Here is a 25,152-nt window from a genome sequence, read left to right on the forward strand (position 1 = left end):
CCTAGAAGCCACGAGTACTTTACTCTTAAGATGGATGGTTATACTGCAGTTTTTTTTGTGGGACATCCTTGATCAAAATCGGAGTTAGCGGGGTAGGAAACTCAGTCGTATGGGATCCCAGTGAATATTCACATTCTACCTGAAAATATGCCGAGGTTCAGCACAAAATTTCTGCTGGTGCCGCTGTTAATGGATATCACACAAACAAGTAAATCATGACCCTCGAAAGGCAGGAACAACTATACACCTACCATTCACCGACTAATCCCGAATAATTTGTCGAAGCAAGAATAATTATAACTAGACATTACGATTCCATCCCTAAGCATTCATGCGTAGTCATGGTATGCTCAGAGTACTTGAGTTGTCGTGAGTAGTGCGAACCTTAGTGAACAGCACACGTTTCCTACGGTATCTCCTGCAACTTCCCATCTTTTAGGCGGAAAACCGACCGCGGTAGTTGCAACTAATCTTCATGGCCGCATTAGTACTGACGAGGAACATCACTATTGAATGCATACGAAGTCCTGGATAGAACGGTATGGTACGGTTGGGTTGAAGTATGGACAATTGATTTGATCTTAGCAATATAAAAACCTGAATAAGTAGGTAAAACAATTATTTGATGATTAACGTACGGAAGCGAAAGGCTCACAGAACTCCGTCTGTATGTCTTAAATGAACACGTCACCAAAGTAGCGTGGTTTGTGAGTCATCTAAACACTGTCTCTGCGTCCCATTCTGTGATTCGAAAGCATCTGGTTTAAGCCGTTTTTTCCTAAAAGTGGATGAATTAGCGAGAAACTTCAGCTTTTCCTGCAAATCAGTGATTTAGGAAAAAAGAACGGAGACAGTGTGCAGTACTCTACCGTCTGCATCCTAGTATGTGGTACATTCTGCAATTAAGTTGTCGCTACCGCTAACTGTCTGTGTCAAGACCGATAAGTAAACAAAATTACCCATCCTCGATATTTATTGATTTCTTTTGTTATTTGTGGGCAAGCAAGGTTGAATTCCACAGTTTTTAAGCTTAAGATAAAAACGTCAAAATCGCTCCCAGTCCACTTATTGTGTAAATCTTCTATCCTCACTTCTGAGTAAGAGAACGCCGGATGAAAATTTACTAGCTTGTGTCCGATGAAACAGACTGAGGGGACGGCATACGCCGGAGCTTGTGGCAAAGTTGTAGGGTATTGAAAAATATGGTATATGAAAAACTTCTGTCCACATTCTATCATGGTATGGTGTCCGCAGCCTTGGTAAACGAGTCAATAAAAACATGCCGCAAACTTTACTTTTTGCCATGATGAAGCTCACTTTAGACGTCAAAAATTTTGCCGGAACACTGCGTCATTTATCCCTGTTTGACTTAAGCAAGGGGTGAAGTTTCGGAGAGCATGGCTGCCTGCTAGGCGACGCTGCACTCTTCAATGCCGAAGGAGCTGGTTCTGCGACCTCAAGATGATTGGCATCCTAGCCCACCTGGCGAACAGTTGAGGGGAACAATGGAAAACAAAGCGGCATACTTGCAACCGTTTCCAAAAAAATGAAATCAATTAAGAACCCCGGGAAAAAAGATACCTTGTTGCTGCTGCCGGTTCTAACGAAAATATTTCAAGCGATTTTTCGGGTGATAGTATACCTGAAAAAGTTATTCCGAACTAAATATCATTAACTGAGAGGTCATTAAGGCAGGAAAAGATTTCTGCGTATCATACGTTTTTAACAGGTGAATCCTACTACATCAGTCCTTCTAGTGCTTAAAGACAAGGTATAAGCATCCAAATCAAGATTTCAGCATAATCAAATGATTTAGATAGTATGCTGCAAACTACGTATATTGTTGCCACTCACGACTCGAACGTCTTTGTGGCACGGCACCATGGAGATTACTGATCACTGCAGAAGAATACAAAGGGTGCGGGGGGTACTTTTACTAATTTCCACCAAAACTCTACCAACTGAATTCCATTTGGTCGCTTAGAGACTTTAAAGTTGGCATTGTTGCAATTTATTTAAATTTTCAAGGACGGTTTGCAACAAACTAACCTACTGTTGTGAATGTGCGCATACAAAATCATTTTAAAAGGTAGTCGAAAGTCAGTTTTTTTACTGCACTCTCACTCTGTATATTGGCAAGCTCTTGTAGACTCTTACCAAGTATTCAAGTTTACTGATTAGTTGACTTTTCGCCCCTTCAGTTGACTTAGCCTTGGTTTTATAAATGACCAGGTGCGAATGTTAGGAGCTTTTGATAAATTTTGGCTGGAAATTATCCTTAATGTGTAAACACAGGATCGGCCGGAAAAAAATGTGGTCTCCACTTCAGATTAACAAGTCACGTTCACTGTTCTGATTAAGTATCCTGCAGATCTAAAATAATGAGACACGAGCAAAGTTGGCTGTTACTCGGAGCATAGATAAATGTCAGCAGGTTGCATTCTACAAAGAACATGTAAATTGGAGATATATTCAAGAACCTGATGCTTAACTTAAGTTGGAGGAACAAAATATGTTCCTTCCGAAATTTCCAAGTCATAACTAACGATTTGTTGTCGTTCTAATCAACCGAAAGTCTGCGACAGCGGTTACAGTAAGTGTAACCAGACCAAGTGGAATGCTAGATACGCCCAAGGCTTGGTTCGGCTGTGGTTTCTACAAGGTTATTATGCTGTCTTATGTCTCGCCCCGTTACCATAAGCGAATGTTTTGCCAAGGACTCTTACGGCGCGTAAAAGAATACTGGTCTTGACACTAATCTACGGTTTATCATTGAGTCTTAAATTTCGCCAATAATTGTACTTCGGAAACAAAAAGTTTAGTACCAACGCGCTTGCACCACTCAGCTTTCATTAGGTGACTTCTCTCAAGAAGCAATAAAATCAAAGAGAACAAATGAACTTAAACAAAAATGCTGAGTATCAACAATTCAAAAAGTTGGAGAAAACCCTGTTTAACGCAGATTTCACATGACTGAACGGGAAATTATAATTCATTTGATAGCTGCGACGTCCTAGCGTCGAACACGTTAAGTGCATCAATTCTTACATTCCATCCCGGTGATAATAAGTTAGACAGTGGGGTATTATGGGCAGAGCTAGGGTGAAGAACATCAGTTCAAGGCCAGCAGTGGTTGAACATCCGAACACAGGTTTCCAACAGAACAAACTACGATAGCACGTCAATCATAGTGTGACAATGTCTTCGTATTATGAATGGTTTTATCAGTTCCTCCATTACTTCTTTGGTTTTGTCCAAGCCAAAACATTCCTTTTCTTACCATGGTTACAATGTCCTTAGGGTTCACACAGGCAGCACGTCGTCATTTAGCCGGATAGTTCCTTCCTCTCCTCAAAAATTCCGAAAATACGGCCTTTCTTACGACCACTTGATTTAACCTACTTTTGCTATTGGTAGATTTTGGCGTACTAACGGAAATCCGCTTGACATGTTACAAAAAACTTACAGTGAATTGCTTCAATGTTGATTCTAGTCATCAACTGCAGCACCCTAGTGATGTTTGGTTTGTTCCACTCCAAATCCCAAGCAAGCCTAAGGAACTTAACTCACTAGCAGAACGCACTATTCATAAGGTTGCTTAAAACTCACAGCTCATGACCGGCTTCACTTCCTACTGCCCATCGGATGGGCGCGTCCCTACCCACCTTATGTTCCACTTCAACACCAAATTGCACATAATTAAATAACTACACCTCATTTGCGAAATGTAACCGAAAAAGACTGAAGTAAAGCTACTGCATACGAAATTTTTCAAATGAATGGCAGGATATTCAGGATATCTGAGCACCATAAATAAGAATGTTTTCTGAACCTCATGTTAACACCAATGTGATTTGAAAATGGGTGTCTCGCCAAAATCAAACTCTGTCTGCTCGAGCACTTTGTGTCCATTTCCGGAGATTGTATTCCTACGACATTTCTCTCGACAAATATCATTATCCGATTTGGGATTAAATCGTTATTTTCTAGACGGAAAACACCACTGAAAAGATTGATGATCGGTTAATTAAATGCTTTCTACTCAATGAATAAGACACGCTGCTGAAAACTTGAAAAAAACATCAGATGCCTCGATCAGTCAATATTACAAATCCTGAAGTCTGAAACCCACTTTTACAAGAAAGCGTTTTCACATCTTTAAGAGCCCCTGGTCAAGCTACTGGGAGGCTCTTGGATGCACACAATTGTCCAAGCGCGGTTAATTTGCCAAAACAACATGACCATCTGCGGTCACAGTTTTTCTGGTTCGGATTTTTGTTACCGATGGTCTTGATTCCATGGCCTCATTTGGGCTGTATTGCTGTTGTGACCAACTCAACTACGCAACACTGTTCAGTTTCCGGGCGTTTGTGTCGCAATTAGAGTTTATTCCTGCATGTCAGCTAGGTGCTTCCTACCCTGTTTGGATGAATCATTTTACTTGAAACGATTGACGACTGCTACAATCGTCCATTTTTACTAAGAATGGCAGCGTGAACGGTTGGCTAAGTTTTGCTCTTGAGTCTGCACATATTTGTGATGATGTGTAGGCAACTGCAGTCCGTCTGAAAGGCATAAAGTAACAAAACATACCAGGTCACCCGTATTCTGTACGAATTTCGTTAGCATGGGTGGTCTTATGCAAATGATGCAAATGTTTTGCTGAATCTTATCGGTTTCCTTATAGATGCTCAATTGATAGCGATGACAGCCTTTAAGGGAATGAAAGACTAGACGGCTTCCTGTACCCTACAGATAAGGAAGGGACACTTTACACACAAACGTAAGCTATAAATGATGTGTAAATATTGTGGAAATATAGTACTCCTTTTGCAGCAAGACCGTGCACTATGGAAGCAAACGTTCGGCAGTACCCATGACCCATGAGCAAGTTGTAAGGAAGATTTCAAACCTGCTCATAGCAAAACGGGATTTCTGAAATAAACTATATGCGTACTGCACAAATTGCTTCAGGAGATGATCTGAGTAAATCGGCGAAATACACTCATCCCCAAATTTGGTTAACGTCTGGGCTTAATCCCCGAGTTTTTGTCATGCTTATGCGGGTGTTGGCTTGGATTCATTTCAGCCCTTCATTACCATCTACTGAATTTGAAACTAGGCATTCCACCAACTGCTTATTCAAGTAGAATATGAGACTGACTTAAACTCGTGGGGTGCGCCAATCTGATGGTCTACAAGAAGAAATAAGCCAGTCGTGAGCTGTGGTCAAACTTTTAATCAAATAAAAAAAACTCCAGAAAACCTCAGTATTAACATTCAGTCATAAGGATGCTGTGAAGTGATTTTTCTTCCGTCACGATAAATAACCGCTCCAAACAGTTTTTGGCATTGATTTGCGATGTGTAACGTTTCCGACTGATTTACTGGATCTAGCTATGGTAGTCGGCAGCCATGTAAACTTTGTGGCGATAAACTATGGCTTCTTGTGGTACAAAATTGAAAAAATCTTTTTCTCCTGACTAGGCTGATAAAAACCGGCTTCAGTGTTTGGCCGTTACTCCTGTGATATCGTACATAATCTTGAATTACGATGGCAAACGTATTCAAAGGTGGCGAGGCCTTTTGAAAATTTACGTAACTAAATTCTTTACATGGTGGGTCATCTAATTTTGGCTTTGCCTTTCTCACCAAACTACATGAAGAAACCCTAGCTCACAGTAGGCGATATCATATGTGGGTAACACTAAACCACTTGTACAACTAGCCAGTAGCCCTTTTTTCGTACGAAAAACAGAAGGGACGATTCTGAATTCAGCAGTACACCCGGGTGGTTTTTCATAAATGTCTAATCATGTGAGTACAGTTAGTTTGGTGAAGCGCCACAAATAGGACGCATCCTAATCACACGCATATAACTAGCTAATACTCGCCAGTAATCACTACCGCGGATTTGGTGGGTTGGCCTGCGTATCCAGGTTGGCCGTTACATCGAACTAAGCCCATGGACACCCGCAAGCAAACAATGATCTCAGATGAACGTGTGTCCAATATAAGATCTGCATCCGGTGTAAGCCCGAGGGGATAAGATCGGATGGTAAGTAGGAGGAAGCAATCATAAAGCCATCAGAACGACCAATTAGTGGCCCGTAATTTTCACCTCACGTGCGTACGGCCAAACAGCGGAACCCACCATTGGACACAAAAAGACATCCGGTGGCTCAGCACACATAGATGTACACAAAAGTACCTGCTTTGAATTGAATGCTGTGAATGATTGCTTTGAATGAATTCTTTACTTAAATAAGGTCAGAAGAGCCACGGCTAGGTCCTGAACGAAATATCTGACCACAATACAATCCAAACTCTAGCACATACTTAGTTTCTTCAGCTTGATGTTTTCTAGTTTAAACCAACGTTTTCCACTTTCTCTTTTCTAACAAAATCATTTCTAAGTATGAAGTAGCTAAGGAAAATTTTGTTCTTTTGATTTGATTTTCAGTACCTCCAAGAAAACTGGAGCTCTACCAAATGGTGGAAGTTACTTATCCAAATGGGACATCGGACCCGAGGCCAAAAAAGAATGGCCACAATGAGCCACTGTGGATACACGTTGGCGAAACCTTTCACATGCAGTGCCATAGTGACAGGAGTCGCCCAGTAGCCCATCTTAAGTGGCTGATTAATAATTGTCCTGTAGACGAGTGGGCATCCAAGCGCCAAGACTCCGGTCAGTGGGAGGAAAACAAAATGGAGTGCCATTCAAGCGCCAAGACTCCGGTCAGGACAAACAGTGGGAGGAAAACAAAATGGAGTGCCATGAGAAGACGGTAGAGCTAATAGAGCTTGCAATGCTCGTAGAAATATCCACGGATAAAAAGCCGAAGCAGTTCACTTGGAAACCTTGGCAAGGTTCAAACAGGCGAAGCCAAAAGGTCGGTAATTTGGCCAGTGGTCCAGGAAACTTTGTGTGAGTTTTTCTCTCTGTGATATTTTTTACCTGTTTCCAGAAGACTTAATGTTATTTTGCGCAGGTCCCAATTCTAACCAAAATTAAGTGTTCTGCAGACTACCTAGGTGCATGTGCTGGCGTTATCATTTGTAATTCCATACAAATATATCTAAATTACTTGTTCGAAGTGATGATGAATATTTGTCATCACTTGGTGCGCACTAGTACCACTAGCATCTTGGATCTCTTTCTAACAGTCAATGAAACAGAAATCTAGGTGGGAAAACAACAGTTTACAAATGCTTACAAGTTCGATTACCATCCGGAAATCCCTAACAGCACTCGGATAAGTAACTAGGGTATTCCATAGTGGAATGATATACCCACACATGACTTTCCAGAATTATAAGTAAGCAGAGAATTGGTGGACTCCGTGTGTGTAATCATCGCTTTTCAGGTTCATCACAATGAGCTCAATAATTTGAACCCTACTCCATTCCTCGTACTAATGAAAAAATGCAATAAGATATATTGCGGGTAACGTTCTCGTGTTAAGACCATGTTTAAATTTTTGGATCAACCGGAACTTTGTCACGTGAAAAACAGAAGGCAGCAAAAGGTTTCTGTAAGGAGCATTTCCCCTGAATTTTAATTCATCTAAGATTATTACTAATAGATCACATTAACTAACTGAAATAAGTGCGAGCTGACCCCGCACGAATGCCTCGAGGACACTGCGAGACCTGTCAACACCAAGCAGAAACCGGCAGTCACCTAGAGTGCGGTCCCTAGTCTGCGCAAATCGATCTAGAGACGGAACTAAGTAAGACTGACATAACATGGTCATCCTCGTAAAGTGGCTTAGAAAACATCCAACTCGCTTGCATGTGAGCGCTGCTAAAAGGAATTTTCATTACACACTGTGAAGGCACCATAATAAACATCAACTACTCATCTTCTCGCCTACAGATGTTCTTTAGCCAGCATTCACTTGCAAAGAAGAAGGGGAATTGCCATTCATATAAAAATCCACACCCTAATTGTTGTTTCACATGTATGTAGCGGTACAGTGTTTAACGACACAATGAATTTGTTCACTGACGAGTAGTCCAGAAGCTTCGTGGCATTTGATGAGCCATTATTTGTCCCACATGAACAATGCGGATACTGACTCATCGGAAGTCGTTCGTTTGCAAACATCTTTTTGTGTTTATCTAGAGTCAAATAAATGCAGGTCGAGCGGATTTCAGGGCAGTTTGCCGTAAACGAAGGTAAGTCTTCCTTTCAAATGGATGTCACGACATCACAAATGCACCTCTGATGCAGTCCAACGGAGGTTGTAGGCTAAGTTTAGTGATACAATATAATGTGGACTAACCAGAAGCATCACGTCAGGATATGGATATAAGTTCAACAAAATTTATGGAAAGCAAACGGCAATGGATATCACACTGCATGCCTTGAATGACACAGCATTTTTGTGTTAGGCTATCTACTAAGTATGTTCAATCCCATGGGCCGACCTAGAATTACATGGTAAGGAATCAAAGCAGTGTTTTGTGTGCGTGTGCAACGCTAGAGAGTGGATTAACGATCTCAGTAGCAAACTCAAGTGTGTTGGTAAACAGTGTATGGTTGTTATGTGTTTAACTGACACTATAATACTTGTTTTCTTTCCCTTGTTGTTTGATTGAATACAATGAATCTGTCGAGCGTGACGTTGCCGTGATAATACTTTTGGCTCGCCGACACTAATTTACTTTTGGATAGCTTAGTTCAAATTGTCTCTAGCATGAAAGTCGCAGACTACAAGGTAGTGATCATGAACTGTGTTACAGAAGTAGAGGGTTCAAAGTGTAAACAGGATATGGAGATTCAGAAATCTCATGTAAACTATATTCAATTGCTGAGGTAAACAAAATGAAGTTGGTAGGCGAATCCCCTTGAATAACATTAAGTAAAGACCGTCTGTGAGAACTTACAACATCCCGTCATGATTCGCGTTACCAAGAGTTCAACTGGGATTTTTCTTATTTATTCCATGGTAAATGAAATATGTTCCACTGGACTGCTTCCAGTTTACGACCGAGTCAACTGAAACGTATCTTCAAGTACCAGGTTGGTATCAAACGTCCAGGTACTTTTCACAGCACTAAACCTTTCATCAACTGTAGAGGGAAACAAGCGGTCGAGATTTCAGTGTCTATTCACTGTTACCCTATCTGGTCCCAAGCACTGCCGAAACACTCGCTGAATCAAACTGTATCAGGTCCACATAAAAAGCCTGCGAAAATTCAAGCGACAGTAACTTACTAATTTAAGAGATGCAAATATAGAGCTACAAATTATTTTGTGCTTCGGTTAAAGAACCTCGTGAGAAAGAGGGTTTGTCGGGTGTGGATAGAGTTCTCCTCACACAGTCGTTTATAACGATACTGTTAAGTCTGGCTTGCTCTACAATCGACCGACGGTACGTTCACCTGTTCAGACTTCATAGTTCTGCTGCTTCTAGTGTTCGTTGGATGAGTTATTAACACGTTCGCCTCACGTGTTAGATATCCAGTGTTCAAATTCCGGTGCGGCCAAGAATATACAGAGCTGTTTATACCTAGTAAGATTGGAATTGAAGTCCGGTACTTCTTTTTTGGTGTAGACTCACGAGAAGGATTTCACCAGAACAGGAAGACCATTTGAATGTGCGTGATGTGAAAGTAATACTCCCGTGTCGTTATGAGCCACCTGATCAAAGGAGATGGAGACTTCCGACAAATAATGAGCAAACAAGCAGCAGACTAGAAAAAGTAACTTTGAACTGTTCCTAATACACAGGCTTAAGTTGATGGTATGTGGACCCAAGTTTTTGCCTGCGCGTTTTCCGTATCGGCAGTAAAACTATCTGTGATGAATAAAGTGATGATACGCCTTAAGATAGGGATTTGAAATGTTGCGGTCAGGGGATAGAAGTTAGGATGTACACGCATGGAGCAGAACTGTGAGCTTTTTCTCGGACAAACAAGCAGCTCGAAAGTCTAACCTGGTAGGGACATTTTAGCATTCCTTATTCAAGAGAAGACAGAGAAGTACGATCACCTGTTTTGACCGAAATCATTGACACGACGTGCAATGTCATCAGACCGGACCACGAAATCCGTTGAGGTTATAACCGAAAGCACTAGAATGCAATGTCTTTTTCCGTCGGTTTCTGATACATTTTCTTGCAGTTAAGCCCGAAAGGCTATTTAAAATGATTTTACGCCATTTACTTTATATATGTAACAGTCAATTCCACTGTAACAATCAAACTGGGAGTCGACGGAACGCAATTCAGCCTGGCCTTTGCCTGTTTTATTTAGTTCCGCCTTGTACAAACGTTCTTAGGTGGTGCATGACAATAAAGAAAATCAGTAAAAGGTTGAGTTTATCTAATAGATTTCATTTTAATTTAGATTACACAGCACTAAATGTTCTTAATCTTAGCCAAAACATTTTCAGTCACTTTGGGGGATTTTGTTGAACAACCATGTACAATATGTTAGTGGGATTCGACCCATGGTGGTAATGCACAAAATCAAACCACTCGAGATACAGGATAGTGAACAGTTTCCAGTATTAGCCTTTGGTTGGGCTCTGAAAAATAGTCAGAGTTCCCATCCATTCCCGATTTACCCAGCTAATTCTGATGCTGTTTTTGGGTGGTCCTACCGCTTGGGTCCATAATGTGGTCTTGCATTCATGCTGAAGTACACGCAATTAGTTATCAGCATTTCACGTTTCTAACTTGATGGTGCTTGAATCTTTAGCACCAGCAATCAGAATGTCACTTTGAATTCCCATCACTTCAAGGTGGATAAATTGATAACAACAGAAAAACAAAAATTATCACGCTTAGCGCCGTCATAATGCAACCGTTTGCCTAGGGTTTCATGTCTGGCTCATACGGTACCGTTTAGAGGCATCTGATGATCGTACTCTCAAACTCTTCGTGGACAGAACCGCATGGAACCCAAAAACAATTAAACAGGCGAAACAATGTGTTCATTGCATAACTTCCCCGGAAAGGAATGACTAAGCTTTAGAATGGTCATTTGGCACATCCCTCAAACCGAACCCACACAAAATTTGTAAGGATTCGGTCATTTGGAATGGTGAAGTGGAATGTGCAGTGCCAAACTGAGTTATTGATTCTGTTGTATTTTCAGCTGGGAAGCTGTCACCGATATTAAAATTCTGCCCTTGGAAATTCCAATAGACAGTTTCACCATTCGCTGTGAGGTGAACAACAATTGGGATTTCTCAACTAAAGAAGAAAACGTTCCCATGGTGGACGGAAATCCGGTACGGCCCTACCAAAGGAAGTATCTTGGCAATAAAACAAAGTTGTCGATCAGCACTACAATTTCTTTTCACTGTGAGTACCGTCCTTTTTATATCTTTAGACCACTGAGCAGACTTTCACCCTGGGTATCCCCTGAGGACAATAAGAGAAACAGCTTGAGTTGTTTTCATTAAACGTAGTACCATGTCACTGGGCAGTTTTAAGAAATATTATCATCCAGATACATTGGAATGTAGGCAGTCAATACTTTTGCCATGGAAGACGCAGGAAGGCAATTTAGGCACATGACCCTAATACATAAAATTGGCTCACCTGATAATTTTGGTATGCTATTTCCCTTTTTTTGCGGCTTCCATGTTGATTTGACCAGCCACTGGTTACTAGAATTAACCATTTTTGGTTGGCTTGTTGCGACATCGCGAATGGATGGACTTTAATATACAGAAGCAAAATCGATATAGATTCACACAAGGATCACAAAAGTTACTGGATCCGCAGGGGTTATAGTGTCGTAAGCAGCACTTAGGTGGGCAGAATAAAAACCGTTTCATTATCCACTTGTTCCTTGGTTCTTCAACGGGAGGGCCGTTTTCATCTTGGAGTCGCCGTTAGGGTAACAAGACAGCCGGTGTCCAGTCATCCTAAAAGAAGATATGTATGTGACGCCTTCAAGATAGTTTACTCTCGATAAATCCTGGAGCCCAAATACAAAGTTGGTCTATTGAATTGCCTGCTTACTTGTTTGGGTTCTTTCACCCTTTAAACATTTTTTCCGATAACAATATGCTTGGGGAATCGTGCCATAATCTCAGATAACTAATCAGCTTCTGATATATTCACTGAACTGTATCTCTGATGCGTAATGCACCTCTTGAGTGATAGGCAGAAATGGAGTGTTGATACACTTCAAGGTCAGTTATGCCCTTTGGGAGTTCACTATCAGGTCTTCACAGTAGAACGTGGAAACAGCGCACACGTTGGTGCAACCTGAATCTGACCTTCTGACAAATAATGCCTTCACTGTCTCCCCCACAGAACGCAACTAGTGACCGGAAAAAATAGAGGATTCGGAGAACGATAACTAAAAGGACAGAGAGCATGTTTAAACGTGCTGTCCAAGCCCGGGTGACAGCGCACCAACTTTTCGTGGGGCTGACAAATGAAATGCTAATAATCAGTCGATGCCGACTACACAATATGTGAAGTAAAGGAAAGTAAAACAAGTATCCTGGATGAATAGCCACCGCCATCACAAAACAGACAAACGTTGTAGTAAATCGCATTGCAAGAGTCATTGCGTGAAACGATTGAAATCTTCAACTGAACGTCAAAATGAAATAAAGGCGTCCCAAGAGACGCAAGCACTTTTGTCATACATAACTACATAGACTAGAATTTGGAAGACGCATGGACTCTGTTAGGCAGTACAATGCTGTTTGAACACACATTTGACAATATTCCTAACAGAATCAGTCACTGTGTTACATGTGTGAGGCAGCTCTTGTTTAATTCGGCTGAGCTGGTGGATCTACAGCAATGATTCCCAATCCGACAGTTGAAGATCACTTACTCATTCCGGTCATCTAAAACCTATTCGCAAACATGAGTGTACATGTAGAAGAACGCATGCAGGTGAAACGTTAAGGCAGATATCCCTATGAGCGTCGGGACCTGCAGCAAAATGCTTGTTGATGAGCAGTCCAGGAAATCCGTGAAAAGCACCTTTTAGACAGGAACTGCACAATAACTCCAGATGTGTTTTCTGCTTTTACTTTCATACCTTTACTTTTACTTTCGAGTAGTGGGGATGCACAGCTTGGTTGTTGGCTTATCTCCACCTTGTTCACCTGGTTTTGCAGGCTGGTGAGACAAACAATCCTTATGAAAAGCAGCTCACCAAGGTACTTTAAAATCCTCGTTATAGTGGACATTCTGTAGGGGGTTTGGAGTTACACCAATATTCCCTGAAATTCTCTCTCAGGTCTGCTAGAATCTGAGCTTGGCTTAAATCATGCATGCACTATGATCATTTTTCACGCCGAAATTTTCAGTTTCACTTCGCTTGGATTTACCTGTGTCCGTACGGTGTCGCCATTGTTAGACAAAATCTGAGTAGATCCAAAGAATGTCGCTCCTTTTGAGAGTGGATGCCCCCTACTGGAGTGCCGGTAAAAAAATCAAACGTTAAATTTATTCAGATACTCTAAACGTTAGCTTCTGCAGTTTTAAAGCAAGCCTCATTGTTTTGGCAATTTAACCCTGTATATTCACACAAGTCCTCTGTAATCAATTGAACTGCAGGACGTTTCAAGTTTTTCATCCACAAACCCTGACAGCGTCCCAAGGTGTTCAGAAGCTTTGGTTATTCCGTTCACAACAAAATGATCATATCCTTCACTGAGACACGGAACAGGTGTAGAAAAACTTGCTTATCATAATTTACTCGAACAATAAGACATATGGTAAAATTCGTTCCAACGTCTACTTGGATGTCCTAGATAATGTACTATGGTTCTATCGTAGCAACAAGAGCTATACCAAAAGATACAAGAGTTTGGGTTTCTTATGACGTATTTTCCCAGTTAATATCTCTCCTCCATAAGGCCAGGTTGCCATAATTTTGCCTGCAAAGGCTTCACAAAACTTCGTGACACCAATTAGTGCCAGAATTAATTGTACATCAAATAAAGTGTAAGAGTTTTGAATGTACACGTACAAAATAATTGGCGAATTCGCCTTCTATCACAAATATGCCTCAAATGGCTAATCTATCAGAACACAATGTGGACACTAAAAATGATAGCATTAGGCATACCAACAGTACCGCACAAGCCAACGCGTTTACAAATAGAATTACCCTGACCTCTAAATGGTATGGACGGACTGTCTGAAACCAAAGTTACGCCTAAATTCTTGTAAATGAATACGCTTTTCTTTCAGAAAGGGAACTAAGAGTTCAGTTTTCATTCAAAGCTTTCTGCAATTTATGGCGATCTGACAACCCTTCCCAAACAAGAATGCATAAATTGTACTTTCAAAGAATGATAAGCTAACCACGGTGGAAATGCTAAAGAAAAAATAATTGTGCTTTGAGAAAACACCAGATAAGGACAGCGCACGAAATTGAAAGCAATCAAAAGTCAGTTTTTGGTCAACTACACGAGCAAAGTGCAGCTGTAGGTTTTGAATGAAGCATTTTCACTAAAAACAGCTACTCATCCAGATGCATTACGCGTTTCAGGGAGTTAAACTCAATGGGATTTTTTAATTCCTCAGAGCGTCTGTCGTTTTTGTCGCGTATCATGGACTCGAACATCACCATTAGGTTTTTGGTCACCAAAGAACAGCTCATTGTTAATGTACTACCACCACATTCAGAATGAAGGCATTTAGGATATTTTTTATTCAGTGACTCCAGCCATTTAAACTGCTTTCTGTACCGCCGAAACGGTGGATACTACTGGTGAACAATGGTGGTAATCTGTGTTCAGACACCAAGCTCCCACAGCACTTGATGAAAGCTGAATTTTATTGCAAAAATAATGAAACCGCTTCGCGGTGTTAATTTACTATTGCGTGAAATTTATGAATATCCATGGAATTTCAAGAGGACGCCTAAGAATGTTCAGTTATTAAGGGCTAGGTGAATATGAGATGCCTACTTTCTTGTCTAGTGACTTATAAATGCTTACTTCATGTTTGTTAATGGATGATTTTGCAGCGAATGGTTTTCCTTTTTTCACCAGTACATCATTCAAGGGAGCTTTTGATTAAACTGCAAAGCTGTTGTTTTCTGCTAAAAGTTCTCTGACAGTGAAAGACATCCGTGATGGTCCCTACTGTCAGTTGGAGTAACAAAGGATTGCTCTCTCTGGGGTGTAATTCGCAAGAGTCGATGGCTTTTTACTCCATGTGATGTTGCTATTTAATCATCTATTTCGACCATTCGTAGTAAACGGTGATATCACGGTGCATTTATTAGTCCACCCTAAAGAACAATATGACCAAAAGAAGCTCTATCTCGAGACAGTTAGATCTAATCATAATCCATTCTGCTGCGCTAGAACTATGATGGCACATTTCAATCAGGAATCCAAAGTAATCACATCATCAGAAATTGTCCTTTGTTTATCAGTAGACAGCAATGTCGGGAAAACACCCGATCCACGTAAATCGACCAGGAACGATTGCGCAAATACATAAAAGCTTCAGCATGACAATCTGTTTTTGAAATCGTTTCCCTAATGCATACGATTAAGATAAGCAGAAATAAGCATTCCAAGCGAATGTCCACAAATGGACACAAACATCCACCCTTTCCTAATTAAAAGACCATTAAGGACACAGGAACTCAAACCCGAAACTTCGAATCTCTTGTGTGGTTCTATTTAGATACACAGTATCTTGGTATTTACTTGGTGCTGAGAGATATGTTAACAGTTTTATTTTGCCTAAAACTTCGCGTTTCCATAACTTGCTTCACTTGCATGACAGGTGTCCAAAGATCACATCACATTGTGGCCGATGATATGCAGTGCTTACGAGCCCTAATAAGAGGGAATCTCGAAGCCAGTTCTTCCTCACCCGACAAACTCACGAGAATGATTGCCCCAGGACAGAAGAACAACTGTTCAAATGATAATATGAACGTACATTTCAGAGATCCGACAACCACCTATGTCTAAAAGGCACACTAATTAGATCCATGTAGGCTGCGTTATTGGTAATCGCGTTGATTTTTCTGGGTCATTTCTGACTCGAGGAAGAATGTTGACGGAATATGAAAAAACTGTTGATAACCCTAACAGAAGTAAAGAAAGGAAGGAGGAAATGATCAATCAATTAATTGTTCTCAAAGCAATGCCAGTTGCTTGTATTGATAGTTATCTCTTCTTGCTTAATGACAATTCCCGGTCCGTTTGAATGGAAATATCTACAGTAAGTAGTCTCTTCAAAACCTCAAATAGCATAAAATGCCTTTATCGAGCCCAAACATTCAGACCATATTTTACTCCTTGATATGTATTATACCAGCAAATGCACGACTAAAGATCTATTGTAGGAATCATTCCCATCTGATTATGGGGTGCATGGTAATCACCCACCAGGAAACTTGCAACACCCGAAGTCCAATTTGCCAAGATTCAAATAATTTAGATCAGGCAATTTAGATTAGGCAATCAAGACGATTCCGGTGCTTTTGGCGAAAGCATCAGGAAAGTGAGGTTTTAAATGCGTCTACCAGAGTAGCTAAAAGACACTATTACAAAGTTTGGCCCAAAGGTTGAGTAGCAAATGTCAGTATTTGCTCACCACTGTTGTGTTATTTCTCGATCAGTCAACAGTCTAGGTATGGCTGCCAGCCGAGATAATTGGGCACTAGACCATGAATAACACTATGACGTTATTGTTCTCAATGAAAGTGGCATCTCTATAAGGGATTCTTATAAAATGGACTACTGTATTTTTTCCGGAAACACGGGCCTTTACAGAATGTTTCTGCGAACTTACTCTGCCATTATGGTCTGTTAAACATCAACTGTGAGTTCCTATTTGGAATGCTCTGAGTAACCAAACTGCGTTTGCTTTTAATTTAACGGGGCAGTAAACATAAAACTAAGTTTGAGACTTTTGTGTTAAAAAGCGCATCTGACATTACGGAAACCGCTGAATTGGATCCAATGCTCGTTGTGAAGTTCTAAAGCATAATGCCTCTATAAATTCGAAGCGTACCAATCGTAAATGCTTGCACTTGTTCATCTGACTCCTTATCTGACTTTACTTCCTTCGACATCAAGGCGAACGACTACACAGTCGGGTACAGACACCTTCTTATTGTGGGCAAATAATCATGCTGCGACCTGTAGAATTCTCCTAATCGGAGCCCGCAAGTATCAGAAACGTCTTATTACATATCTGGCCATTCACCGTAGATGGTGGTTAGTCTATAGATAAAATTCATTGTTTGGCGTGTTCCGCTTAATCATATACTTTTATATGTCCATAGATAGCTATACAGGTAGACAGATTGGCGGATAGATAGATAGACAGACTTGCAGGCAGGTAGGCAGACAGGTAGACAGATAGATAGATAGATAGATAGATAGATAGATAGATAGATAGATAGATAGATAGATAGATAGATAGATAGATAGATAGATAGATAGATAGATAGATAGATAGATAGATAGATAGATAGATAGATAGATAGATAGATAGATAGATAGATAGATAGATAGATAGATAGATAGATAGATAGATAGATAGATAGATAGATAGATAGATAGATAGATAGATAGATAGATAGATAGATAGATAGATAGATAGATAGATAGATAGATAGATAGATAGATAGATAGATAGATAGATAGATAGATAGATAGATAGATAGATAGATAGATAGATAGATAGATAGATAGATAGATAGATAGATAGATAGATAGATAGATAGATAGATAGATAGATAGATAGATAGATAGATAGATAGATAGATAGATAGATAGATAGATAGATAGATAGATAGATAGATAGATAGATAGATAGATAGATAGATAGATAGATAGATAGATAGATAGATAGATAGATAGATAGATAGATAGATAGATAGATAGATAGATAGATAGATAGATAGATAGATAGATAGATAGATAGATAGATAGATAGATAGATAGATAGATAGATAGATAGATAGATAGATAGATAGATAGATAGATAGATAGATAGATAGATAGATAGATAGATGGATAGATAGATGGATAGATAGATAGGTGGCAGGATGCGTAAGTGTATACGCTGATAATGATCCTGCCCATTCCATACTATGAGTTACGCAAGTCCCAAAGCTTCTCTGTACTAACGGTTTTTTTAACTGCATAAAAATTGTGGAAAGTATGTGACAACTTAGAGCGTCCTCTGTGTCAAAATTTCAGAAGTATCACTTGTGGATTTGGGGTGCCTTATAAGTCCAATATTTGCCGGTTCATTTCGATCAATTTCAATCAATTGCAGTTTTGTCCCATCTAATCATCGTTACCGACCCACCCACACAACCGAAGGAATCGGTTTTCATGGAAGATCATCCGGTCCGATTTGAATGTCGAGTAGGCAGATTTCAACCAAAGACTGCTTTATTGACATACAAGTAAGTCATAATGTTGCGGCTCTGTGAAGTCCAAAGTATTCCTATTGTTACTTCACTCTAACCAAACACGTGTATTTTTCAGGTGGTCCATAGCTGATTCAGCCTCAGAAATCGTCCCCGTAGACGGACTGCTTAACATGATGGCCAACAAATCTGTTAACTTGATCAGCAGTAGTCAACACAATTCACATATAGAGATACTGATGAACAGAGAAATGCACAAAAAAATCCTCCGGTGCACGGTTCACAGTCAACTCAAGCAGCCCGCTGGCCTACATGAGAGTGGGCCGCCGGCTGTCACTTCGTCGGCCTCTTTGGAACTGAAAATTTTATGTAAGTTGAGAACAAACTAGGTTTGCTTTACTTCCATTTGGGATCACGGCTAACTATCGCGGCCAGGCTACCTCTTTGAAAACCTCTCCTTACAGACGGACCACGAATCAAGCGACAAGAGACAGTCTACGTTCCGATTCGTTTACCCAATCCAGAAGATCACACTAGTAACAACCATCTTGTCTTCCCAGATGATGAAAGTGGGTTTTGGAACTCGACCACGTTGGCATGGCTCGAAGTAAGTCTAATGGCACAGTGCTTTGCCATTCTGAGCAAATAGATATGACAAAGACGTGTGGTTTTCTAAGTCGCACCTTTTCAAATTTTACAATGATTTTCAAAAGTGTCTTTAGCCCCTTTAAAGCATTCCAAACATATCATGAAGCCCTAACATATACAAGACTGCCTCCGGATCAGTTATGCTTTATTCTGAGGTGCCATTTAAAAAGCTTGCTTAATGTACCCTGTGCAGGGTGCTTAGTTAATTTACGGTCATCATTTTCGCAAGGTAGTCGCACTATTATCGATGTTCCCTGGGGAGTTTCCCAAACAAATCCATCGCAAATGGTCTCTTTGCAAGTTCTCTTTTCCTGTCAAAACAGACAAACTACCTATTGTGGTCTTTTATAGGATCTAATCTTTCGCACAGAAAAACTGTTTCAGATAATAACTGATAAATTAGCATTGGGTAAAGCCATTATCAACGAAGAACTCAAGCCGATATTCAGTGGGAATTACAGTCCTATACGTACAAAGCTGGAAACAGGAGTGTCTTCCCAAAGCTTCAACTTGAACGTTATTCGACCCTGCATTTGGAGTGCCCTATACCTATGTGAAGCAACTCAGGAATAACAGAAATATCTGTAAAATGTTAAGTGCTGGAATGTTGGCAATCTTCTGGAATACTACCGCTGAGATACGGTTTCCCGTCTGTTATGAAAGGCAAGTCAGACATTGAAAAGCCTTTATTCATCAGTCCATGATTTTGTCATACCTTGTGAAGAAACTGGCAAGCGGCTGTTTCTAAAAATAGGTCCGCTTGGCACGCTTAGAACGGAACGCTGCTCATTAGTTTCTCGCGAGTGCATGCAATTTTTTGCTATGTGACTTCCTTGACTGCCACTAACGTGGCACTAAGAATCTGTAAACAATCAAAAAGTGTATCCAAAATTATTTTGACCTGTTTGCGGGAATTTATGGAGGCTGCACTATTGTGAGTGTTTTCCCTCTCTTCGGGGAAATTTTCGGATGCGGCAGTTTCCGGCAAACAGCTTTTGCTGTAAGCATAAAGGACACGATGTTCGGTGATCGGGCTTTTTTAATCTGCATTCCATGGTCGGTAATAAAATAGCGCTTTGGTAAAACAACCACAGACAACGTGAAACGGTTCAAATAGTTTCTCATAACTTAAATAACAACCACATATCTCAGGCACGTTTCCAACACTATCTTTTCTTTCCTTGTGTTTATACGGGGCTTTTTCGATAATGTATTTTTGGTATCAAAACCACTGATTGCTTGAGATTAGGCAGCGATGCTACTCATTGAACTACCGCGGAATCACGTTGTATTGCTGTCAGATAGTACATTCAATGAGTGTTTACTCTCAATCTTGTGTTTTTTGTCAGTCCAGACAGGATCGTGATGGGTTGTGATTGTGTTTTGTGTATGGAGTCTAATCTCGTTTCTTATCATTGCCTCAAACGATTACCAGATTTGGCTGAAATCAGCAGCTTTGCAATATACGGCAATTGTTAGATTTAATTGGTAATTGTGAGTTCGAAAGCGAGGCGGCAGCAAACAGTTTGTACGGTACCGGCTAAACAAATAGAGTTCTGCTCATTTTGGATATTGAAACGCACGCTTTCTCTTCCAACCGAAAAGCATTTTGCTAATCAATTCTCAAGAGGAGCGTTTTGTGACATTTACAGTAAATGACATTTATTATCAGGCTGGTTCGAGCTTAAAATTCTGATTATTGTTCGATGCCGAATGATCAACAGACTATAATAAAACCAGGGAGACGCTTTTAGACAAGCTCACTGGAATTAAGGCGTTACCTTTTGAAGTATATTTCTGAATTCCTGAAAATGGTCAACTCCAAGGCTTTACGCTCTGGCCCTTCGGAATTATATTCAAATAATTTTTAGCAAGATTCCTGAAATGATCTGATGGAACTCAGAGTGTCTGAAAAGATTTCGCGGCCTCAGCCTGACTCATATATATGCCCAAGACAAGAAAACTTATACTTCAAACCTCTCAATAAAATGCACATATGACTCGAAATCATGTTAAAACAGTCTGAGAATTGTACAAGCATTTTTACTTCATCCTGGATGCACTGAACTGACAGCACTGCTTTTCTTACTGACCTGCTTAGACTGATTAGGGAATCATGACTCGTTAGACTCAACCTAGTTGGTGCAGAATTCCCAGAACAATCTTGGTTGACATCCAGTTATTTTTTAATTTTTGCGGAGATTAATCCCAGAAAAAGAAAACTCCACAGCGCCGACTGCGGAAACTTTTCCAGTTGGACACCACTGATCTGGAATCGTTCTGTGGATGAATCAAGTCTGAGGGTATATTGCTCAGCAGAAATCAAATCAGCGCTGAACCCACGCATGGATGCTTAAACGAGGACTAACTGTTGTTTCACTTTTCGGATGAAGTGATTAATCCGACAGCTCGTTTTAATGCGCTCCCTGGCCAACGGTAGATTAGCCACTCATTGTGCCGAAAGATGCTAAGGTTGAGGAACTGCCCTGACCGATGACAACCAAATACAGTACAATATAAACACAAGGGTCAAAAACGGATCCGTATGCAACAATACTAGACTCATTCCTTATAGATAACCGCGGCGAATTTATGACCAATAAGAACACTATCCTAATGTACCTGAAAAATTTGACTGGTGATGCGTTTCTCCAAATTCTTCCAGTGTGAGACGGACTCAAACCCCCCTGCACATATTTCCTGGTATTTCCGTCTTCCAAACGGGTCGATGCAGTTAACTGGATTTGAGACAAGGCAGCCAGTAAAACTATACCAATACGGCAACCTACTTCCCGCCTTGTCCAAATATTACGTTTCAACAGTTTCCACTACACTTGGAACAAAGGATACCAACAATGAGGTGGACCAACGCAGCATTCAAGAAGAGAACATATTACGCAGTCTCTGGAATTTCACATGCGAAGCCTATAGCTCCGGATTTCCAAGGCAGCGAGCGAGCAGACTGGTGGGGCTAGCGGGTAAATGACCGGTATTTTGTCTACTCCTGACCATTGCACTTATACTTCGGAGTTCATCAAAAGTAACCACCCTTAACAGGATGTTTGGACTTTTTTCCAGAGTCAGGGTGAACTTCTGTGTTCCTCCAGGATCCCATGACTTTAAATTCCTTGCTGACCGAAGACACAGTGATGAATAACACAAGCAGTTTGTCCTAAAAGCAGCCACCGATACGTATTTTTGCTAGGTAGTCTGCAGGACAAATCTCGGTCTACATTCCCAACATGGCAGAGCAAGACCATGTATTTTACATATATTGCATATACTCAGGTAATTTAAATAGCTGTTTGAGGGAATCACAATTAAAATAACAACCACTACACAGATCTTGCTCACCTCCAGTAATGCGCAGATGACATCCGGTGGCGAATGTTTTGCAATAGACTCGTCATGTTCTGCGCAAAAGCAGATAGCAGGCTTCGAACAGATTTTTGAAGTTCAGAAAGCATACGAGGAAAACGATCTGTTTTGGTCAGAGCAAACATTTTGTTTAGCACAAATTTTTGCAGTGGGTTTAAATAGACAATTTTAGTTTTGGTGTAAACTGGAGGTCGATTTTCTCACGGCGAGAGGGGAATGACAAAACATGGGGACTTAATAAAAATCAGTAAATTTTTGTGTGTGAGACACTCATCCTTTCCGCCAAACCACCAAGGAGCCGTCCGGCTTAATGTTTGACAATGAACTCATCTGTTTATCATTTTTTCCCGTCGAGCACAGCACAGACACCTTGAGTTGGATGAGGAAGCAGCAAACATGGAAGTTCCCCCACCAATACGATTTTATAATAGTCTCCCGTACATTTCGTTGAACTGCGATGTCTTGTAAAAACATAATATTTTGGTCAGTGAGCGTGCTTTTGTTTGATTTTTTAAAAGTATCATCAGTTAGTCAAGGCGTTTTCAATCTAACCAGTTAAAACAAGCGAGCTCCGTAAGTGATCTTCACTCGCATATCCATATGACCAAGAGGCATTGGTCTGACTTAGTCCCATTGGAATATGCTTTGGTAAATACTGAAAGGAAGACTTAATTGCACATGATAAGAATACAGTAGCAGCAACCACGGAGTCTTTAGTGTTCAGAAAGCCAGTGCTGTGTCTCGTGTTCTATCGCTGTGTAGACGAACTAGTTTGAATAAATAGCCCGGAGGTAGACAAGGAAATAACACACACAAAGGTGGTATTTACCAAGCTTGCTTTCCTTCTTTCCGCTTGTAATTCCCGTCGAGCGCAGCACAGACACCTTTAGTGGGATGAGGAAGCAGCAAACATGGAAGTTCCCCCACCAATACTATTTTATAATAGCCTCCCCTACATTTCGTTGAACTACGATGTCTTGTAAAAACATAATATTTTGGTCGGTGAGCGTGTTTTTGTTTGATTTTTTAAAAGTATCATCAGTTAGTCAGGACGTTTTCAATCTAACCAGCAGCATGCACTATAGTTGCCATTTCTGGTGGAATTCGGAAAAAGTCGAAGAACTCGAATCTTTAAGCGAAATTTTTCATTCAGTTTCTCCTCAAAAACGTCTGAAAACTTGGAAGCACACAAAAGATCATTATCCAGAGAAGACTGAAACAGCGCTTCAAAATTACATGCGTAAGAAATTGATCGATATTAATATGACATGACTGAGAGTATGCAGACCTTACTGCTAATCGTGAACGTACGGTTTAGTGTTCAAATTCTAGCAGGGATAGGCAATCTTTATGGGATACACTCTACTGACCAGTTCCAATAGGAATAAAACAGCTGCCTAGTGATTCTCAACTGGTAGTTATAGATCAAAGTTACTTACGGTGTCAAATCTCAGTAAAACATCTTCGAATCTCCTCATACTCATAACTAAACTTACGCATATTTTCAAGCTGGTACGAGGTTAACAGCACCTCCAAAAAATAAACACAAAGGACACTGGAATGATCCTTACCTTTGGTTTGCTTCATTTAGGACAAGCAAAGGTATATAGATTTCTTCTTGTTCTCTATTCTTGTGATTCATATCCTTGTGACTCGAAAATTCTTTCTGAATGTGTTGGAACTCCGGAAATACATACCTCAAGTTACTCACTGCTAAATAATTTCAGGTTCATTTCCTTAGCACCAGGCTTACCGAAGTAGTATGCTGTTTGCGATAAATTCAAGCCCACCGGTTTCTGACCTTAAGGTTTTATTACTCGAATTCATAGCAGATTTGCGTTTGAATGCAGCTAAATTGCCTTTTACTCCCGTAAGCCCGCAGGTTTTGACAGGATGCCCTCAAGAAGAAAGCTCATTGTGTTTTTGGTTCAGTTGAGTCGATTTACTTTCACGATTCTAAATAAGAATGTGCTGGTAAATGAATGCCTGAAACAACAATGGTTTTAATTGTTGGCCCACAATTTTTTGCAGTTTCTCGTAAAACCGCGGATCCCGCTGCTTTTCATACTTTGAAGCTGTGTTATTTTTTTGCTAGATGTGCCAATGTTGACAGGCAGAAACCAAGTTTTTGTGCGGACTGGACAATCTGTGGAGCTTCAGTGCGACATACGTAGTTTACCTGCCCCCTTCGAATCAAGCATCCAGTGGAACTTTCACGCCATCTTCTTCAAAGAAAACCCAAGGAGTTTGAATCTATTCACACTCTCGAATACCGCATTTGAGAAATACGGGGCAACTGATTCAAACATTTTAGAGGTCCATCAACTCTTGGTCAATCGACAGTGGATGATCACAAACGAGGAAGTAGTTCTTGGTTGGATTAGTCGACTAAGGATCCAGCATGTAACCGAAAAGCACTTTGGTCTTTACAACTGTTCTGCTAGAAACGAATTGGGTGGTGGGTGGCACATTACACTGTTACGGCAGGCACAGAACGATGGAAAAGGTTAGTTCAAACTTGTCACTGACGTCATTTGCACGCTGAAAACTATTACGACTCACCAGTAAGCGTTCAGTTTCTCTTGTGAAAGTTGTAAACAATATGTAGTTCAACCATGTCTGCAGCTGACTTTGTTTTGGTGAAATAAGATAGCGCACTATGTATATATTCTCATCCACCGTGTTCTTTGATATGAGAAGGTGTGATAGCCTGCAACAGAAACTCGAAGATTATGTTTAACTGATGAACCCCAAGACGGGCGAAATTGACAG

At 40.5% G+C, this 25,152-nt stretch overlaps 1 protein-coding gene across 1 annotated transcript; it reads left to right on the forward strand.

Moving 5' to 3' along the window:
- Positions 1–18,472: 18,472 nt before the first annotated feature.
- Positions 18,473–24,890, forward strand: T265_15533 (hypothetical protein; the record flags this gene model as incomplete). Its single annotated transcript, XM_009178524.1, has 4 exons — positions 18,473–18,723; positions 18,819–18,961; positions 21,668–21,980; positions 24,494–24,890. Coding segments are annotated over 4 exons (1,047 nt in total), but the record flags the coding sequence as incomplete, so codon positions are not given.
- Positions 24,891–25,152: the final 262 nt, after the last annotated feature.

This window comes from Opisthorchis viverrini (assembly GCF_000715545.1).
Source record: "Opisthorchis viverrini unplaced genomic scaffold opera_v5_574, whole genome shotgun sequence".
NCBI lineage: Eukaryota > Metazoa > Platyhelminthes > Trematoda > Opisthorchiida > Opisthorchiidae > Opisthorchis > Opisthorchis viverrini.